The 17,890-nt window shown below is 42.8% G+C and overlaps 1 protein-coding gene across 3 annotated transcripts in view; it reads left to right on the top strand.

Annotated features, from left to right (window-relative positions):
* Positions 1-17,890, top strand: part of iqub (IQ motif and ubiquitin domain containing) — a 131,989-nt gene that overhangs the window by 89,988 nt on the left and 24,111 nt on the right. For all 3 annotated transcript variants that reach the window (XM_068050899.1, XM_068050898.1, XM_068050897.1), the window contains 4 exons: positions 771-949; positions 13,098-13,253; positions 13,987-14,197; positions 14,484-14,659. In XM_068050899.1, the coding sequence (XP_067907000.1) occupies positions 771-949; positions 13,098-13,253; positions 13,987-14,197; positions 14,484-14,659 (722 nt within the window). The remainder of the gene's footprint in view (positions 1-770; positions 950-13,097; positions 13,254-13,986; positions 14,198-14,483; positions 14,660-17,890) is intronic.

The following is a 17,890-nucleotide window of genomic DNA, read 5'->3' as shown; positions in this document are numbered from 1 at the left end:
GGCTATTCTCCAGTCCTCTGGGACCTCACCTGTAGCCAATGAGGATGCAAAGATTTCTGTCAAGGCCCCAGCAATTTCTTCCCTTGCCTCCCTCAGTATTCTGGGGTAGATCCCATCGGGCCCTGGGGACTTATCTACCTTAATGCTTTGCAAGGCACCCAACACCTCCTCCTTTTTGATAATGAGATGACTGAGACTATCTACACTCCCTTCCGAGGCTCATCATCCACCAAGTCCTTCTTTTTGATACGTGCTTAGTATAATTAATTGAATATAAAATAGAACTGAGATTTTACTGCAATTATGAAATATGAGCATGTGGGGCCACTTAGGTGGCTGGGTGTGCTACTAGACAAGTGGAGCGCGGTATAGTCTGGTGACAGAAACCTTATTTGGATAGGCTAACTCCTTGATCACTTCTCCCATACAGGACTTCACTTTATTGACCTTGTATTTGTTCCTAAAGTGGAGCGCATTACTGATGGCAGCAAGTGGCCATAGGCCCCTGCCCCCAATCCTAACAGATTTCATGAACAGCAAAGGGTTGCACTTCATTAATTCAGCCAGTGTACCTGTGCTCTTCATTTATACTGAGGTATTTATTACAACTAAAACAAGAATGTAAGATGCCATTTATACAGACTGTAAATCTGGTATGCAAATTTCCTGGAGCCTGGAAACACAATGGCTAAAAAGGTTTCCTTACAAACAAATGGATATTCTGGAAATGTTGGTTTTCTCAAAAAAGCAGTAACACTGATTTCTTGCAGATGACAAGACGTGTTGCAGCGTGGTGGTGGAAATTGAAAGACTTCCCTATCACAAGCCTTTTCTGGGTGGCTACAAACACAAACTTACAGGAACAGAATTTCATCATGCTGGAACACAGACCCCATCCAAAAGGAGAACAAACTGCCATTGTGTGGAGAAGTTCTGCAGGGAGACACAGGTAGAATGAAACACTTTAGTTGTGTAATTTGTCAGATTAAAAAAAAAACATTAGCAGCTTTAACATGCTATTTTGTTATGCAAGAACTTTATTACTTTTACAAAAAATTCTGCATTCTTTTCAAAAGTCTTTTCCTATCAGCAGACCCTTGAGGAATGGGCATCCAGCTTCAATGCTAATTTCAGCACTTCTACTTTAAAGTGGCAGGAACTTCATATCAAGTAGACACTTGTATTCATTTTCCTTTCCCCAGGTGGAATGCTGTATTCCCATTCAATAATCTAGTGAGAACACCAGCCAATAAACTCAAAAGAACTTTGTGCCTTATTGGGGCAAGTAAAGTGACAGGATCTCTGTTATTTTGATTTGTTGCTTTAAAGCAAACCCAGTCAGAGCTCAGAAATATCTCAAAAATATAAAAAGTTGGGGTGAACAACTTGTGGTTTTATGGACAGCATTTTGGGCATTGAAGGAGAATGTTTTTCACTACTAACAATGTTCTTTCAAGAAAAGTATCAATCTTTCTGGGTCCAAATAAAATGGGTTAATCTGCTCAATCATTTAATGTCTTTCAGAGATCTTTGTATTTGGAAGATTTGTTTTATTAGTTTCTGTTTCAAGTTGACCTACTTAGTATTAAACTAGGAATCTGGATGTTCCAAACCACTTTACAACCATTGAAGTACTATGAAGTATAGCCACAGTTGTAAGGAAACATGGCAGCCGGTTTGAGCACAGCAAGGTTCCACAATTAGCATTGAGATTCAGTATAAGATAATCTGTATATTTACCATGATGTTGGTTGAGGGATAAATATTGGCCAGGACACTGGGAGAACTCTCCTTTGAATAGCACCCTGGAATCTTTTACATCCACCTGAGAGGGCAGATGGAGCTTTAGTTTAACCTTTCACCCAAAAGACGGTACTTCTGGCAATTCAGCCCTCCTCAATACTGCATTGGAATGTCAGCCAAGATTACAGGCTCAAGTCTCTGGAGTGATGTTTGAACCCATGAACTTCTGATTCAGAGGTGAAATTGCTGCCAACTGAGCAAAAGCTTTCAAGTGCAATTTGCAGCATGAATGTGTTGTCTGCTGGAATATGGCAATGTGTAAAATGCAATGAAAGGGCTATAAGGTTGTGTGAGGGTTTTGCATATGCCAGCATGAAGACATGGAATAGGTTGACCAACAGCACTTTATTGGATGCAATGTTGGACCATCTTACCTGGTCGATGAGACTGCTGTTATGATAGTTTCCTTAAGTGTGCCTTCTACTTTGCATCTGTTTCCAGGTAATACAGATATTGTTTTGAGCCTGGTCAGCACCTTCTGCTAGGCTTCATGTGCCAATATTGTCTGGGAAAATTGCTCTGGAGTACCAAACAGGACTATCTTGTTTGTGCTAATTTGTGCAACAGCATCTTCACTTTGCCAGGCATCAAGCAGGGGTCTGGTGTACAGACTGTTTCATGTTTTCACATTGGGTTTCAGTTCCAAAATCAGGTTTGGCATAGGTACCTTCTTGGGTGCAGTGATATTGGTTACTCCTTTAATGTTCTGTACATGTTACTTTTGTGGGAAATTACTTGTGCTAGTATGTATCTGTTCTCCACCACCTTTGAGGCCCTTGACTCCATGAGAACAAAGAAAATTACAGCACAGGAACAGGCCCTTCAGCCCTCCAAGCCTGCGCAGATCCAGATCCTCTATCTAAACGTCGCCTATTTTCTAAGGGTCTGTATCTCTTTGCTTCCTATTACTTATTATTATTTATGAACTATTACTCTTTATCACCCTAATTGTTTCCCCAGTATACCCTTTAATTCCACTCCCTTAAGTCCAAGGAATGCAAACTTGAACGTCCTTGGTGAATAACTGGTGTAACCTTTCACTGCCAGATCTGGCTAGACCACCTAAAACATACGATCATACAAATATACGAATTAGGAGCAGGAATCGGCCACTCAAATCTATCTACCTCTGCCTTAAAAATATTCAAAGACTCTGCTTCCACTGCCTTTTGAGGAAGAGAGTTCCAATGACTCATGACCCTCAGAGAAAAAATTTCTCCTCATCTCTGTCTTAAATGGGCGATGCCTTATTTTTAAACAGTGACCCCTGGTTCTAGATTCTCCCATAAGGTGAAACATCCTTTCCACATCCACCCTGTCAAGACCCCTCAGGATCTTATATGTTTCAATCAAGTCGCCTCTTACTCTTCTAAATTTCAGCGGATACAAGCCCAGCCTGTCCAATCTTTCCTCATAAGATAACCCACCCATTCCAGGTGTCAGTCTAGTAAACCTTCTTTGAACTGCTTCCAATGGATTTACATCCTTCCTTAAATAAGGAGACCAAATACTGTACACAATACTCCAGATGTGGTCTCACCAATGCCCTATATAGCTGAAGCATAACCACCCTACTTTTGTATTCAATTCCCTTGCGATAAACGATAACATTCTATTAGCTTTCCTAATTGCGCGCTGTACCTGCATACTAACCATTAGGACACCCAGATCCCTCTGCATCTCAGCTCTGCAATCTCTCACCATTTAGATGATATGCTTCTTTGTTATTCTTCCTGCAAAAATGGACGACTTCGCATTTTCCCACATTATACTCCATCTGCCAGATTTTTGCCCACTCACTTAACCTATCTATATCCCTTTGTCGCCTCCTTTTGTCCTCTTCACAATCTACTTTCCTACCTATCTTTGTGTCATCAGCAAATTTAGCCAACCATACCTTCGATCCCTTCTATGTTTCTAAGTCATTTATTGAAATTGTAAAAAGTTGAGGCCCCAGCACAGATCCCTGTGGCACACCACTAGACGTTCCGGAAAAATAGACAAAAAGGAAAAAGAGATGGGGTAGCTTTGTTAATAAAGGAAGGTATCATTGCGGTGGTGAGTTGTGATAGAGGTGCAATAGATCATGATATGTAAACAGTTTGGGTGAAAGTAAGGAATAGCAAGGGGAAGAAGTCACGGGTGGGAGTTGTCTATAGGCCCCCGAAGAGTTGCCTCACTGTAGGACAAAGTATAAATTGGGAAATAATGGAGGTGTTTAAGAACGGAGGTACCATTGTCATGGGTGATTTTAATCTGAATATTGACTGGACAAATCAGATTGGCAGAGGGAACATGGAAGACGAATTTGTAGAGTGCATCAGGGATGTTAATTAGAGCAATACGTTGCAGAACCTACCCAGGAACAGCTATTTTAGATCTAGTAATGTGTAATGAGATAGGATTAATAAGAGATATCGTAGTTAAGGATCCTGTATGGGGTAGTGATCACAACATGGTAGAATTTCAAATTCAGTTTGAGAGCGAGCAACTCTGGTCTCAAACCAGTATTCTCAACTTAAACAAGGGCAATTACGGAGGTATGAAGAAAGGGTTGTTAAAGCAGGCTGGGAAAATAGACTAAGGGGAAGGTCAGTGGATGAGCAGTGGCAGACATTTAAGCAGATATTTCATTACGCTTAGCAAAAATTTATCCCGGTTAAAAGGGACTCAAGAAGGATGAACCACCCGTGGTTAACAAATGTGGTCAAGGAGAGTATCCAATCAAAAACAAAGGCATATAAAGGCGGAGAAAAGTAGTGGTAAGCCAGAGGATTGGGAATTTTTTTTAGGAACCAGCAGCGGATGACTACAAAGCTAATAAAGAGGGAGAAAATTGATTATGAAAGTAAATTGGCAAGAAATATAAAAACAAACAGCAAGAGCTTCTACGGGTATGTAAAAAGAGAGTAGCTAAAGTGAGTGTGGGACCCTTGGAGGATGCGACTGGAGGATTGATAACGGGGAACAGGGAAATGGCAGATAATTCAAACCAATATTTTGCATCAGTCTTCACGGTGGAGGACACTATAAACATTTCACAGATATCAGATAAGCAAGGAGCTAATGGGAGGAAAGATCTTGTAACAGTCTCTATCATGAGGGACAAAGTATTTGACAAACTAATGGGACTAAAGGCAGACAGGTTACCAGGACTTGATGGCCTGTATCCAAGGGTTTTAAAGGAAGTGGCTGCAGAGATAGTGGAGGCATTGGTTGAAATATTCCAGGGTAATGTATTAGCATGGATTGAGGATTGGTTAACTCACAGAAGACAGAGAGTCGGGATGAATGAGGTTTTTTCAGGTTGGAAAGACATAACTCGTGGAGTGCCACAAGGATCAGTCCTAGGGCCTCAATTACTTACTATCTATATTAATGACTTGGAGGAGGAAGCAGAGTGTAATATATCCAGATTTGCTGATGATACAAAAATAGGTGAGAGGGCATGTTGTGATGAGGACATAAGGAATCTGCAAAAGGATATCGATAGGTTGAGTGAATGGGCAAAAACTTGACAGATGGAGTTTAATGTAGGAAAGTGTGAGGTCATGCACTTGGGTAGGAAGAATCAAAAGGCAGACTATTATTTAAATGGAGAGCGACTCCAAAAAAGTGCAGTTCAGAGGGATCTGGGTGTTCTTGTGCATGAAACGCAAAAAGTTAGAATGCAGGTGCAGCAAGTAATTAAGAAGGCAAATGGAATTTTGGCCTTTATTACGAGGGGGTTGGAGTTTAAAAACAGGGAAGTCTTGTTACAACTGTACAGGGTGTTGGTGAGGCCGCACCTGGAGTACTGTGTACAGTTTTGGTTCCCATATTTAAGAAAGGATATACTGGCATTGGAGGTGGTTCAAAAGAGATTCACTAGGCTGATTTCTGGGATGAAGGCGTTGACTTATCAAGAACGGCTGAACAGGTTAGGCCTTTATTCATTAGGGTTTAGAAGAATGAGAGGTGATCTTATTAAAACGTACAAGATTCTGAGGGGGCTTGACAAGGTAGATGTTGAGAAGATGTTTCCACTAGTGGGGGAATCTCAAACTAGGGGACAGAGCTACAGAATAAGGGGACACTCATTTAAAACTGAGATGCAAAGGAATTTCTTCTCTCAGCGGGTAGTGAATGTCTGGAATTCTCTACCCTAGAGAGTTGTGGAGGCCAGATCACTGAAAGTATTTAAAGAGGAGGTAGATAGATTTTTGAAATATCGGGGAGTTGAGGGCTATGAGGAGCTAGCACGAAAGAGGAGTTGATGTCTGGGGAAGATCAGCCATAATCTTATTGAATGATGCGGCAGACTTGAGGGGCCGAATGGCCTACTCCTGCTCCTATTTCTTATGTTCTTATGTTCACTCGTTACATCTTGCCAACCAGAAAATGGCCCATTTATGCCTACACTCGGTTTCCTGTTAGCTAGCCAATCTTCCATCCATGTTATCCCCTACACCATGAGCTTTTTTTTTGCAATAACCTTTGATGTAGCACCTTATCAAATGCCTTCTGGAAATCTAAGTACAATACATCCACCCATTCCCCTTCATCCACAGCACATGCAACTCCCTCAAGGAGCTCCAATAAATTGGTTAAACATGATTTTGCTTTAACAAAACCATGTTGACGAGACCAGTCATTGAAAGCAAGCATTCAGGTGCAGCAAGCAGTTAGGAAGGCGAATGGTATGTTGGCCTTCATTGCAAGAGGATTTGAGTACAGGAGCAAGGATGTATTACTGCAGTTATACAGGGCCTTGGTGGGACCACATCTGGAGTATTGTGTGCAATTTTGGTCTCCTTATCTGAGGAAGGATGTTTTTGCCATGGAGGGAGTGCAAAGAAGATTTACTAGGCTGGTTCCTGGAATGGCAGAATTGACATATATGAGGAGAGATTAGGTCGACTAGGCCTATATTCACTCGAGTTTAGAAGAATGAGAGGGCATCTCATAGAAACCTATAAAATTCTAACAGGACTAGACTGGCTAGATGCCCGATGACTGGGGAGTCCAGAACCAGGGGGTCACAGTCTCAGTATACGGGGTATGCCATTTAGAACCGAGATGAGGAGAAATTTCTTCACTCAGAGGGTGGTGAACCTGTGGAATTCGCTACCGTAGAAGGCAGTGGGGACCAAGTTGTTAAATATATTCAAGAAGGAGATAGATATATTTCTTAATGCCAAAGGGATATGGGGAGAAAGCGGGAACAGGGTACTGAATTAGACGATCAGCCATGATCTTTTTTTGAATGGCGGAGCAGGCCCAAAGGGCCGAATGGCCTACTCCTGCTCCTATTTTCTATGTTTCTATGTTTACATCCCTGCTGGAGGTGAAAAAAAGTCCAAGGTTGCTTGAAGTCCTCACAGCCGTCCGATGGGGGAGCAAAGGGTTCTTCAACAGTAGAGCTGTCCATAGTTTAATCCCAGCAGTAAGGTGATTCTTTCCTTCTCCAGCGATGACCACAGTAGATCAACAACTCATGACCACTTTCAATAGAATCAATCTGGCTTTAGAACTTTTCAGGCTTAAAAATATAGTCACAGTTTAAATTCTTCCTTCAGTTTAAATTATCAGAGATCGTTCCTTTCAGGTGCTAACACGTAGCTGTCTGTCTGTTTCTCCTGTTAGCATGGACTGTTCGCGCTGTCAGCCAATTCAAAATTGAATTGTAACAAATGTATCTCTTGATGCTCAGTCCAAGTGGCTGTTTCCAAAGCAACGAGAACGCACCCTTTTAATCCCAGTCTCCGAATGGCTGTGTCCAAGGCAACAAAAATGCACCTCCTCGGTAACTCCTGAGGCCTGCTTATTCTTAAAGCAGTATTGATCCTCTGCTGTCTTAAAGACACACAACATATTTCCTGAAAAAAAACCTACAGATCATAACAGTTATGACAAAGGTAAGCTATTGTGCCTCATCCTCCTCGATCTGTATGCAGCCTTTGACATGGCTGACCACACCATCCTCCTCCAACGCCCCTACTGTTGTCCAGTTGGGTGGGACTGCACTTTCCAGGTTTCATTCTTATCTATCCAGTTGTAGCCAGAGACCCACCTGCAATGGCTTCTCTTCTTGCTCCCACACTGTTACCTCTTGTGTGTCCCAGGGATCTATCCTTGGCCCCCTCTTATTTCTGATATGCATTCTGCTTCATGATCCTAAGTCGCAGGGTCAGTTTCCACATGTATGCTGATGACACTCAGCTCTACCTCACCACCACCTCTCTCAATCCCTTCACGGTCTCTAAATTGTCTGACTGCTTGTACAACATACAGCACTGAATGAGCAGAAGTTTTCTCCAACAAAATATTAGGAAGACAGAAGTCATTGTCTTCGGTCACTGTCACAAAGTCTGTTCCCTTGCCACCAAATCCAAACTCTCTCCAACTCTGATTCCTTATGGTTTGCCTCTCATTAGTTTATCCTCAAGTTTATTGGTAACCACTAAAACTTCATGATCATGAGGACTTCTGCTAAGATAAAATAAAATAAACACAAAAATATTTTTTGTGTTAATTTTATCTTAGTTTGTTCAGTTTGCCTACCCACAGTTTTTTTTCATGTTTATGCTTGTGGCTGTTCAGTTTTCAGTCCAGTAACGCCCTGTCTGTACTAATGCTTTGTCTTTCAACATGCCATTAACACATTGTTTGCCTTTGCTCCTTGACCTTCTGGTCGGTTATTCTCTGTGACTTTGTCCTATCTACACCTTCTCCTTAGTTATCTCTTGCTCCACCCCTGCTCTACTTGCTTAAAACCTTTCACATTTCTAATATCTGCTAGTTCTGAAGAAGGGTCACTGACCTGAAACGTTAACTCTGCTTCTCTCTCCACAGATGCCTCCAGACCTGCTGAGTATTTCCAGCATTTCTTGTTTTTAATTTCAGATTTCCAGCATCCGCAGTATTTTGCTTTTATTTCAGCATTTGAAGTATAAGGTGCCTCTTTTCCCTCTATCAGCTGCTCAGATTCTGAGCTTTTGTAATCAACCCCGATTAATCATGGGGAATGAACCTTAACAGTTGGATTTCCATGCTTGATAACTACTGTCTTACCATTATGACCTATTACCTTACCAGGGCCCAGTCCCCATGACTCTCTTTTATAATGCATCAAATCTCCTGAATTAAATTCTGCCTCAGATGGCCTTATACGATGCCTCAGAGCTCTGTGAATTTTCTCAGAGACCTCAGCCTTGATGAAAGCCCATCTGCCAGCATGTAATGCATTCAAATGTGTAGAAAAAAATGGAACTAATTGTAGTACCTTCTGGAGCAGGAGGACTGTCGCATAGTACAGGAGGCAATTTGTGATTCCGCCCGTAGACCAATTGATAGGTACTATATCCTCCAACCATCTGACTTGAATTTTTCGCATGAACCGCCTATGCTAGGGCAGTTGTTAACTTGCAGTTTGGCTGGTCAGCTGAAATTTTATGTAACATTTCATCAACCACAGCGTGATTCCTTTCACAAAGCAGATCGCTGAAAGGACTTTCAGTTGCAGTATCCATAACTATCATGCTAATGTTTTCACACATGTCTTTGAACTCGTCATTGGCAAATTTCCCTCCATTATCAGTCAGAAACTTAGCTGGTGCCCCAAGTCCAGTCCCTATCCATTTCTCCATAATTTTGTCTATAATCACCCTTTTGTCCTTACTCTTTATTATTGTAGAAAGACTAAATCTAGTTGCTAGGTCTATAAAATGTAGAATGAAAATATTTTCTTCTTTGTCTCATACCTTTAAATTTTTAATTGTTCATGGGATGTGGGCATCACTGGCTAGGCCAGCATTTATTGCCCATCCCTTAAATCCATGGTAACTACCTCGTTAAAGTCACGTGCTAATGAAAGGCTGACAATAGGATGTTATGGTGTCCTCAGATACAAATTTCACACTTTTTACTAATCTCTTCTATTATCCTTGTCTACTCTTCATCGATCATACCTGCATATTTTAGATAGGTTTTTAATCTTGGACAAGAAGGGTGAGCGAATTGTCTGTGTAACTTGAAGACAATTTGCCTTTTATCTCTCTGATTCTTAACACCTGATGCCATCAATACTTCTGTAACACTCCGACTAGAAATCAGGTGTTGTTAAGGGGTTACAATAATGCCATGACTGGGTAAACTGCAAATTCACTGGCTTCCCAGAAACAATTGCCTTATCATGCTTCATATCAAGTTTCATCTGTGCCTCCTTCATTGAAGGTTTACTCAACAGTAAAGGTATCTCACTGGAGACTACATCAGTACTGATAAAGTGGCTTACCCCAGCTATTTTACTTTCTTCAGTGACTTCAATGTGTTATCATCACCAAACCTAAAGTTGGTAGTACTTTTATACTCCTTAACCTTGTGTCAATCCTCACTACTGAGTGAATCGAGAGAACACTAATCAGTTCCACATAGTGTCAACGTACAAGCATTATCCAGTACAGCATAGTTGAACGATTCTGCAACTAACAAATTCATTACAGGACTAAAATCCTTGTGACTAGTACAATTCATTCAGATCCATCATTATCTTCCTCTTCTGCCTCAGTATTCTCTCTCTCGTGTGTTATTTTGAAGGCTCTGCCCCTCTGCTTAGGGCAGTTCATTGCATAATGATACTTTGAGTCACATCTGAAGCACCTATTAAATGTTCCTTGGGCATTCCTGGGATTCATTCGCCTATGATGCTGTTCCAATTCTGTCTTCCACTGTAATATTCAGACCTGCTAAAGGTGCTTTCATCCTCATTCCTCCTGTCTTTAACTCTTCCATTGTACTTATGCCTGTGTCCAGCATCTGGATTATTTCTAAATCTAGTAAACATGGAGACCTCCATTCTTTGTGTCACTGCAGAGTGCCCTGCTTATTCTACCAGGACTGCAGGAAATGACTGTTTCCCCAGGAATTTCATTAAGACCACAGACATTTGGTCCAACAGGGAGTCTTTGTCCAAGAACCGAACCCCAGTTAGAACCAGGAGCCTGTCCATATGTGACCCCCTGGCACAATGTAGCAACCTAAAAGCTAGCACTGAACCAGGGATCTCCAAATTGAATTTCCTCAATCTTTTATACAGTCTGTTAAAGTCCATGATATAGTCCTCGATTGAACAACCATCTGTTTTCCGAAATCTATCAAAGTCTGACTATGCCTTATATGCATTCAATAGGTCATCTTTCTTGTAAATTTCATCCAAGAATTCTAACAGAAGATCCAACCCTTCATCAGTATCCACCTGACGTGCATCCAGTTCAGAAAACACTTAACTTCCGATTCTATGTTTGGTAGGAAGTGACAACGCCAAAGCCATATCTTCTTTCCTCTTTGGTAGAAATGTAACCTGTGTCCACATATTCACTTCATTCTTCCACTGGTTCTCTGGTTCAGACTCCTTCAATATCGAAGGGTAATCATACCCTGACAATGGCTTTCTGCCATGTTTTCCACAATAGCCCTTGAGATTTTAGTTTTCTATCTTTAAAAAAAAATCCCCTTTTCCAACCTTCAGTTTTAGGCAACCATCTTCTGCTACCATGTTAAATTCCAGAACTTTTCTTATGGAAGGATAATGCCAGAGCCTATACTTACTCAGTTTCACATTTATTGTGCAGAATAAAAGGATTACAAACATATAGCTCTTCACTCAAACACTCCACCAGTCTCAGTGAGTGTTTGCTTATAAGTGCTCAACTAAGACCCCAATTAACACCCTTGTGGTATATAAACGGTAGAATTGTAAAAAAAAGTGTTACAAATATGGCAAGAGAAAATTAAAAGGCATTCCATCTGATGAGCAGGTAAATGCTTGACTCCAGTACAATTCATACCAACAGAAAATAACGCGAACAGTATAACATTACCGTCTCTCAGACAGTAACGAGCCCTTTCACACCCTGCATATAATCAAACCATTGACGCACAATTAACAGATTAACACTGCTTATCTACCTCATCTGTGCCTTTGTTATCTCTAGTCTAGATTACTTCAATGCAGGATCCCCAAAGACACATTGTACAGCGAGCTCACCACTGGTATCAGACCCACCGGCCGTCCATGTCTCCGCTATAAAGACGTCTGCAAACGCGACATGAAATCGTGTGACATTGATCACAAGTTGTGGGAGTCAGTTGCCAGCATTCGCCAGAGCTGGCGGGCAGCCATAAAGACAGGGCTAAATTGTGGCGAGTCGAAGAGACTTAGTAGTTGGCAGGAAAAAAGACAGAGGCGCAAGGGGAGAGCCAACTGTGCAACAGCCCCGACAAACAAATTTCTCTGCAGCACCTGTGGAAGAGCCTGTCACTCCAGAATTGGCCTTTATAGCCACTCCAGGCGTTGCTTCACAAACCACTGACCACCTCCAGGCGCGTATCCATTGTCTCTCGAGATAAGGAGGCCCAAAAGAAAAAGAAAAAGAACTCCTGGTTGGCTTCCCACGTTCTACTCTCAACCAATTTGAGGCCATCAAAACTCTGCTGCCCATGTCCTAACTCACACCAAGTCCTGTTTACCCATTTCTCCAGTGCTCACTGATCTTTGTTGGCTCCCTGTCGAGCAACGCCTCGATTTTAAAATTCTTGTCCTTGTTTTCTGATCTCCATATGGCCTTGCCCCTCCCTATCTCTGTAGTTCCCTCCAGCCCCAAAACCCTCAGATACCTGTGCTCAATTAATTCTGGCCTCTTGAGCATCCTGATTTTAATTGCTCTAATATTGGTGGCCATGCCTTCAGCTGCCTAGACTTAAGCTCTGGAATTAGGGCTGGGCAATAAATGTAGGTATAGCCAGCGACACCCACATCCCCCGAACAAATAAAAAAAACCTCGGAAAACCTCCCTGCTTCTCTTTCCTCATTTAGGACTCTCCTTAAAAGCTACCTCTTTGACCAAACTTTTGGTCATCTGCCCTAATATCTCCTTATGTTGCTTGGTGCCATATTTTGCTTTATAACGCTCCTGTGAAGTGTCTCATGCTGTTTTATTACTTTAAAGGTGCGATATAAGCACAAGGTGTTGTTCTTGTTCTTCTTTAGTGTGCTTTTGGCTAGCATTGTGCTAGCTGCTTGCCAGTCTCAGAAAATTGGCCCTTATGCTCCCAGAGTTAATTAGCTTAATTATTAGCATGGTGAAGTATATTAAGAAAGAATCTGTTAATGAGAAAAGCACAAAGTGGATTCATGATTTTGGTAGTTCTCCACAAAGTTTTAGATCACCAGCAAATTTCATTTCTTGTAATGAACATTTATTTTCTTCTACCTTTGGTAAACTTCCACAATAAATGCTAATTTTTTTGTATAGACTGTTTCTGAGAAGAATCAATATCAACAAACAGCAAATAACACCTCCACCCAGATGACCAAAATTGGCTGTTATGTGTCCAATATCACAGATAAATTGATTACTCCAGGAAGGTATTTCACTGCTGCAGAATACCACGCTTGGAGGTTGAAAGCGGTGAGTTATTATTAAGGTTACTGGCTACGTTGTAAACTTCTTTTCCAATATTTCATTAAATTTCTAAATCAGATACCCAGCTGTACAATTCTGGCACTCTAGTCAAATATCAATTTGTTGATTTAGTTACAAAAAATAATCTTCAAGGCTAATATTTACATAAATTATATTTAAAATGGTTTCAGGGCATTATGATTCTGATCTGATGTGCCACTATGTGGTTTTGTGCCAACAATTCTCTATGTGGTTAAAATCCATCTTTAGCTGTGTCATTCTGGAACACCAATCAAAGACCAAATCTACAAGAATGGAGAGAAGATCAAGGCACACTGCAACCTGTGCCACTCTTGTGCACCACCTCAGGGTCTTGCTTGGGGATGAGTTGTATTTGAGTATTAATTGTAGTCACAGAACTTTGTTGTTCTACTCCAAAATCAAGGAAAGTTAAGTTACAAAGAAAATTATTAAACAGCATGCCTTCTGTATGGATGTATTACAATATGCAGAACTGCTTTTCCATATTTTGTTTGTAAAATAGAATTGTGGTAGCTAACGAAATAAGAGCTGTTGCAATAGCGGTAAAGCCAAAACTTTATCATATTTACAAGGAACTTATTTGTTCTAGAAAATGTCAGCATTAATAGAAACCTACAAATTACTGATGCATGGTGATTTTGTTATAGAGCTATGAAAAGTTTTTGTCTGATGTTTAGCAGTTTGTTTCTCTTTTTAGGTAATTGTGCTGCAGACCTACTTTAGACGCTGGTCTGCTAAGAATTATGTTCAGCAACTGAGAATGCAAAGGAATAGGAGGATGCAATGGGAACAAGAGCAAGAGCTGAAAGTTAAAATGGAAAAGCAAAATTACATAAAGAAGCAGTATGAAAGAAGGATGAATCCTAAGACAAAAGAAGATTTTGATCTACTTTTTCATGCATTGGAAGGTATGTTATGCCTTTAAGGCAGACTTTTATTGGTCTTGCCATCTGTCATATATACATAAATCTTTTTTGTTATGAAATGTTATAGGATACATAAACTAGGAAATTTCATCTCAAGTCAGAGAAGATGGTCACTTTCAGTTGAAAATTCTGATAATCTGGAGTTATGAATTTTTTAAAAGTACTCATTCTGATTACTTTATTTGATCCTTCATTCATTCCTGGTGCTCATGGATGCTGTGAGACTGAATAATGAGATTACCTTTATGTGCTTTCTCTATGTATTTAGTATGGAAGCAGGAGGAGCTGAGTAACATAAACCGTACTCTTACTGGACCTGAGAGAAAAGCAGCTCTTTACACGCTCCTGGAACAAGAAGCACAGCTCATTGCATCAATTACTCGACACAAAGCTGATGCTGCTAAGGAAACTGGACCAAAACTAATTCAGAATCTTTTGAATAAGGTCAATGTTATTTATTATGTTAAAATCATTTGGTACAAAATCACATTTTATTTGAATCATTTTGATCAATTAAGGCTGTGAATTATTTGTCAGGCGCTGGTGCATGGACCTCTGATACCTCTCGGAAAAGTATAAAAGCAAACAGCACAAGCAAAAAGTTCATTAGACAGAGTTTTTCATCTAGAACTCTTGTTCTTGTATGCAGGGCTTATTGTCCCTTACTGAACTAAAGTTGTTAAACAATATTAATCTATGGGAAAACTACATTTTTCTCATTGTCTCCCCAGTACAGTTCCTCCAAGTCTTTCTGTACTGCTAGCAACTAGCAGGGTCCAATTTATTAGACATTTGGGGGTGAGTATGGAGGCAGGCAGGCGCAAAAAATTGTGTCGTCGGCCATTGTGCCAGTCTCCCGGCACCATCCTGCCCCTGAGTCATTTTTCTGGAGGCGGGATGGGGGTCAGAAAAGTTACCCGCCTGCGAGTGGCAGGTAGCCAATTAAGAGGAATTAAAGGCCAATTAAGGCTTATTGTTAGAGTTCAACTGGAATTTTCCAGTCAGCCTGCAGGCCCTCCGAGGTGTCGGGGACTAGGACAGCTGCCTGGAGGCGGCCACCCGGCAGCAGACCAGGGAGCCAGTGCTCCAGGCAGGCCTTGAAGCCTTCCCCTGCCATTGTGGAGGATTTCCCTCCATAATGGTGGCTCGGCTGCTGAGGACATTGAAACCTTTTAAAAGTTGGAGAGATGGCACCTCAAAATGGAGGTGCCTTATCTCTGTCTCTCACCTGAACTGCAGGCAGCTGCTCCTTCTAAACTGGAGGGCCTCCTATTGGCCCTCCAGCTTCGAGAGCCCACCTGCCACCCTTAATTGGACGCGAGCCCACCCTCTGGCCACTAATTGGCCAATTCTGGAAAAATCACCGACAGTTGACTGTTTCTCACACAGTGGGCTGGATCTTGTTCTCCCGCTGCCGGGAGCGGCAGCAGGTGAAGAAAATGGTGGCTGCCACACACGGGTGCAGCGCCGCTGCAATCTTGCGTCCAGCAGCTACTTAGCATATGAAGGGCAGCCCTTACCTCCCCCACCCCCCAGTCATGTGGTGGGGGTGATCTCTGTGACGCCATTCACGTCATCATCTGATGAAGGAGCAGGTGCTGGCACCATTTATAAAAGGCTGCTAGCCCTACAAACAGCACAACATAGTGCAGAGTTGACTCCTTCCACCCCCATACACTACATAATATAGAGTTGACCCCTTCCCCACCTCTGTGGTGCCAGCATTCCCTGGACTGGAAAGTGAAGGCGCGTGAGTGTCGCACATTGTGCTGAAGATCGGGAACTGAAGGTAGGATCACTGCAGGTTGCATTTAAATTAATGTAAAAATCTAATTAGCATATGGAAAGCAGGGTCCCATCGCAGAGCGGTGGAGTGGCCACCATGGAGCTTCCCCGCTGCCGGGAAGATCGGGCTTGGCAATCCCGGCGTCAGGTTCTGTGGCGGCCGCAGCCGCAATGATGCTCCGCATCACCACCACCCCCCATCCCCCCCACCACCCCTTCCACAGAACCCAACATCAGGCTGGGAACAAAAGCCGGAATTTTACGCTGCCCCAGCGGGTCGGATGGTGGCGTGGGGGTGGCGTAAAATTGAGCGGCAGGCTCCAGGAGGCCTAACCACCCCGATTCTGCCTCCGACCAAGTTTACGGAGGTCCGGCAGAGGGAGGGGGGTGAGAAGCGGCCTGCCCACCCAAGGCACAGGGTGCTCGATTGAGGGCCACCCCTGCCTCCCAACCCAACCCTGGGATCCAAGACGCCCACCTCCCCCCAAACGACCACCCTAGCCTCACCAGGGCATGACCAATTCCCCTGGTGAGGCTGCCCGAACTTAACTTCTGTCCTGGTTCCATTGTGTCCTCCTCTGTCGGCTGGGCTGCAGTCTCAGCAGTGGCCACCGCTCCCGGTGGCACTGCTGAGACTAAGAGCTGCCGGCCCACTGATTGGCCAGCAGCTCATTGAGGCGGGACCTCCTCCCTCAAGTGGGTGGAAATTCCGCCTCGGGCCAATTGAAGCCTGGGGATCCGTAAAATACGGGACGGGTTCCCAGGCTGGGCGGGAGTGGGATCGGCACCGACCTTTACGTCGGAGTCCGGCTCCCGTCCACCCAGCATAAAATTCCGGCCAAAATCTAGCCCAGTGGAGGGTTGTAACTCCCATTTGATCCTGACATTGGGGTCCTGACCCAAAACACAAAATCCTACCCTTAATTTCCAAATCCTACAAGAGCACTGTGTAGTTATGAATGTAATATTAAAATGAAAATCCAAATGATGCATATTGAGTATACTGGATAAGTGGCACAATTCATACTAGTTCAGGTTAAAAATTAGGTTGAATTCTTGTTATAAGAATGTGACAAAAGTCATCTTTTCTTCTAATATATGAATGAAAAATAGTCAGATTCACATCTCATCAGCTTTGAAAAATAGTAGTGTTCCATTCTGGTCAGTTTGAAAAGGCGCAGAACTTGCATAAGTCTTGGAAAAAAAGCCTCACATTAATATTTTTTTAGGGCTGAGTTTTCATTACAGAGGTGGAAAACAGGAACCTGATCTGGTTTTGGGTCAGAAACCGCTTCTGGATGGGAAACTGATTCAAGTTCAGATTTTCAAATGGGTAAGCCCTTAATTGGTATGGAGACAGGTTTCCTGTCCATTTAGAGCCAGTAGGACCAGGAATGGAGATCAGTCAGATGAGGTTTGGGACTCACGTAGACTCCCCACGGTAGCCATTCCTGAGGCTGCTGGTTGTCCTGAGGGAGCAATCTTCCTTCTACAGCACCAATGTGAAGCGAGATGTCCTAGGGGAGCTGGAGGCCTGCACTAGGGGCACGATAGGCCCTCACTTCATCAATGCTGACCTGGATCTAATGCTGGAGGCTGAGAGGCAGAGGAGGGAGGCCCTCCTCCCAGAGGGTGGCAGGAGGAGGCCACATAGTTGTGCAGCAGGGACACCTCCCTTTTCAGTGTTATCCCTTTCCACCTCCTCTTCCTCCTCCTTTCTTTCCTCCTGCTCCTCCCCCAATAAGCTGTCTCCTTCCAGAGCCTCGCTGTCCTCGAGGTCAACACCTCTCTGGAGGGCCATGTCATGGAGAGTGCAGCAAACCACCACAATGACTGAGACCATTGCAGGAGGGTATTGGAGGGCACCACTGGACTGGTCCAGATACCAGA

This window comes from Heterodontus francisci, chromosome 18 (assembly GCF_036365525.1).
Source record: "Heterodontus francisci isolate sHetFra1 chromosome 18, sHetFra1.hap1, whole genome shotgun sequence".
Lineage (NCBI taxonomy): Eukaryota > Metazoa > Chordata > Chondrichthyes > Heterodontiformes > Heterodontidae > Heterodontus > Heterodontus francisci.
The sequence above is the reverse complement of the archived record's forward strand: the minus strand, read 5'-3'. Positions and strand labels throughout refer to the sequence as shown.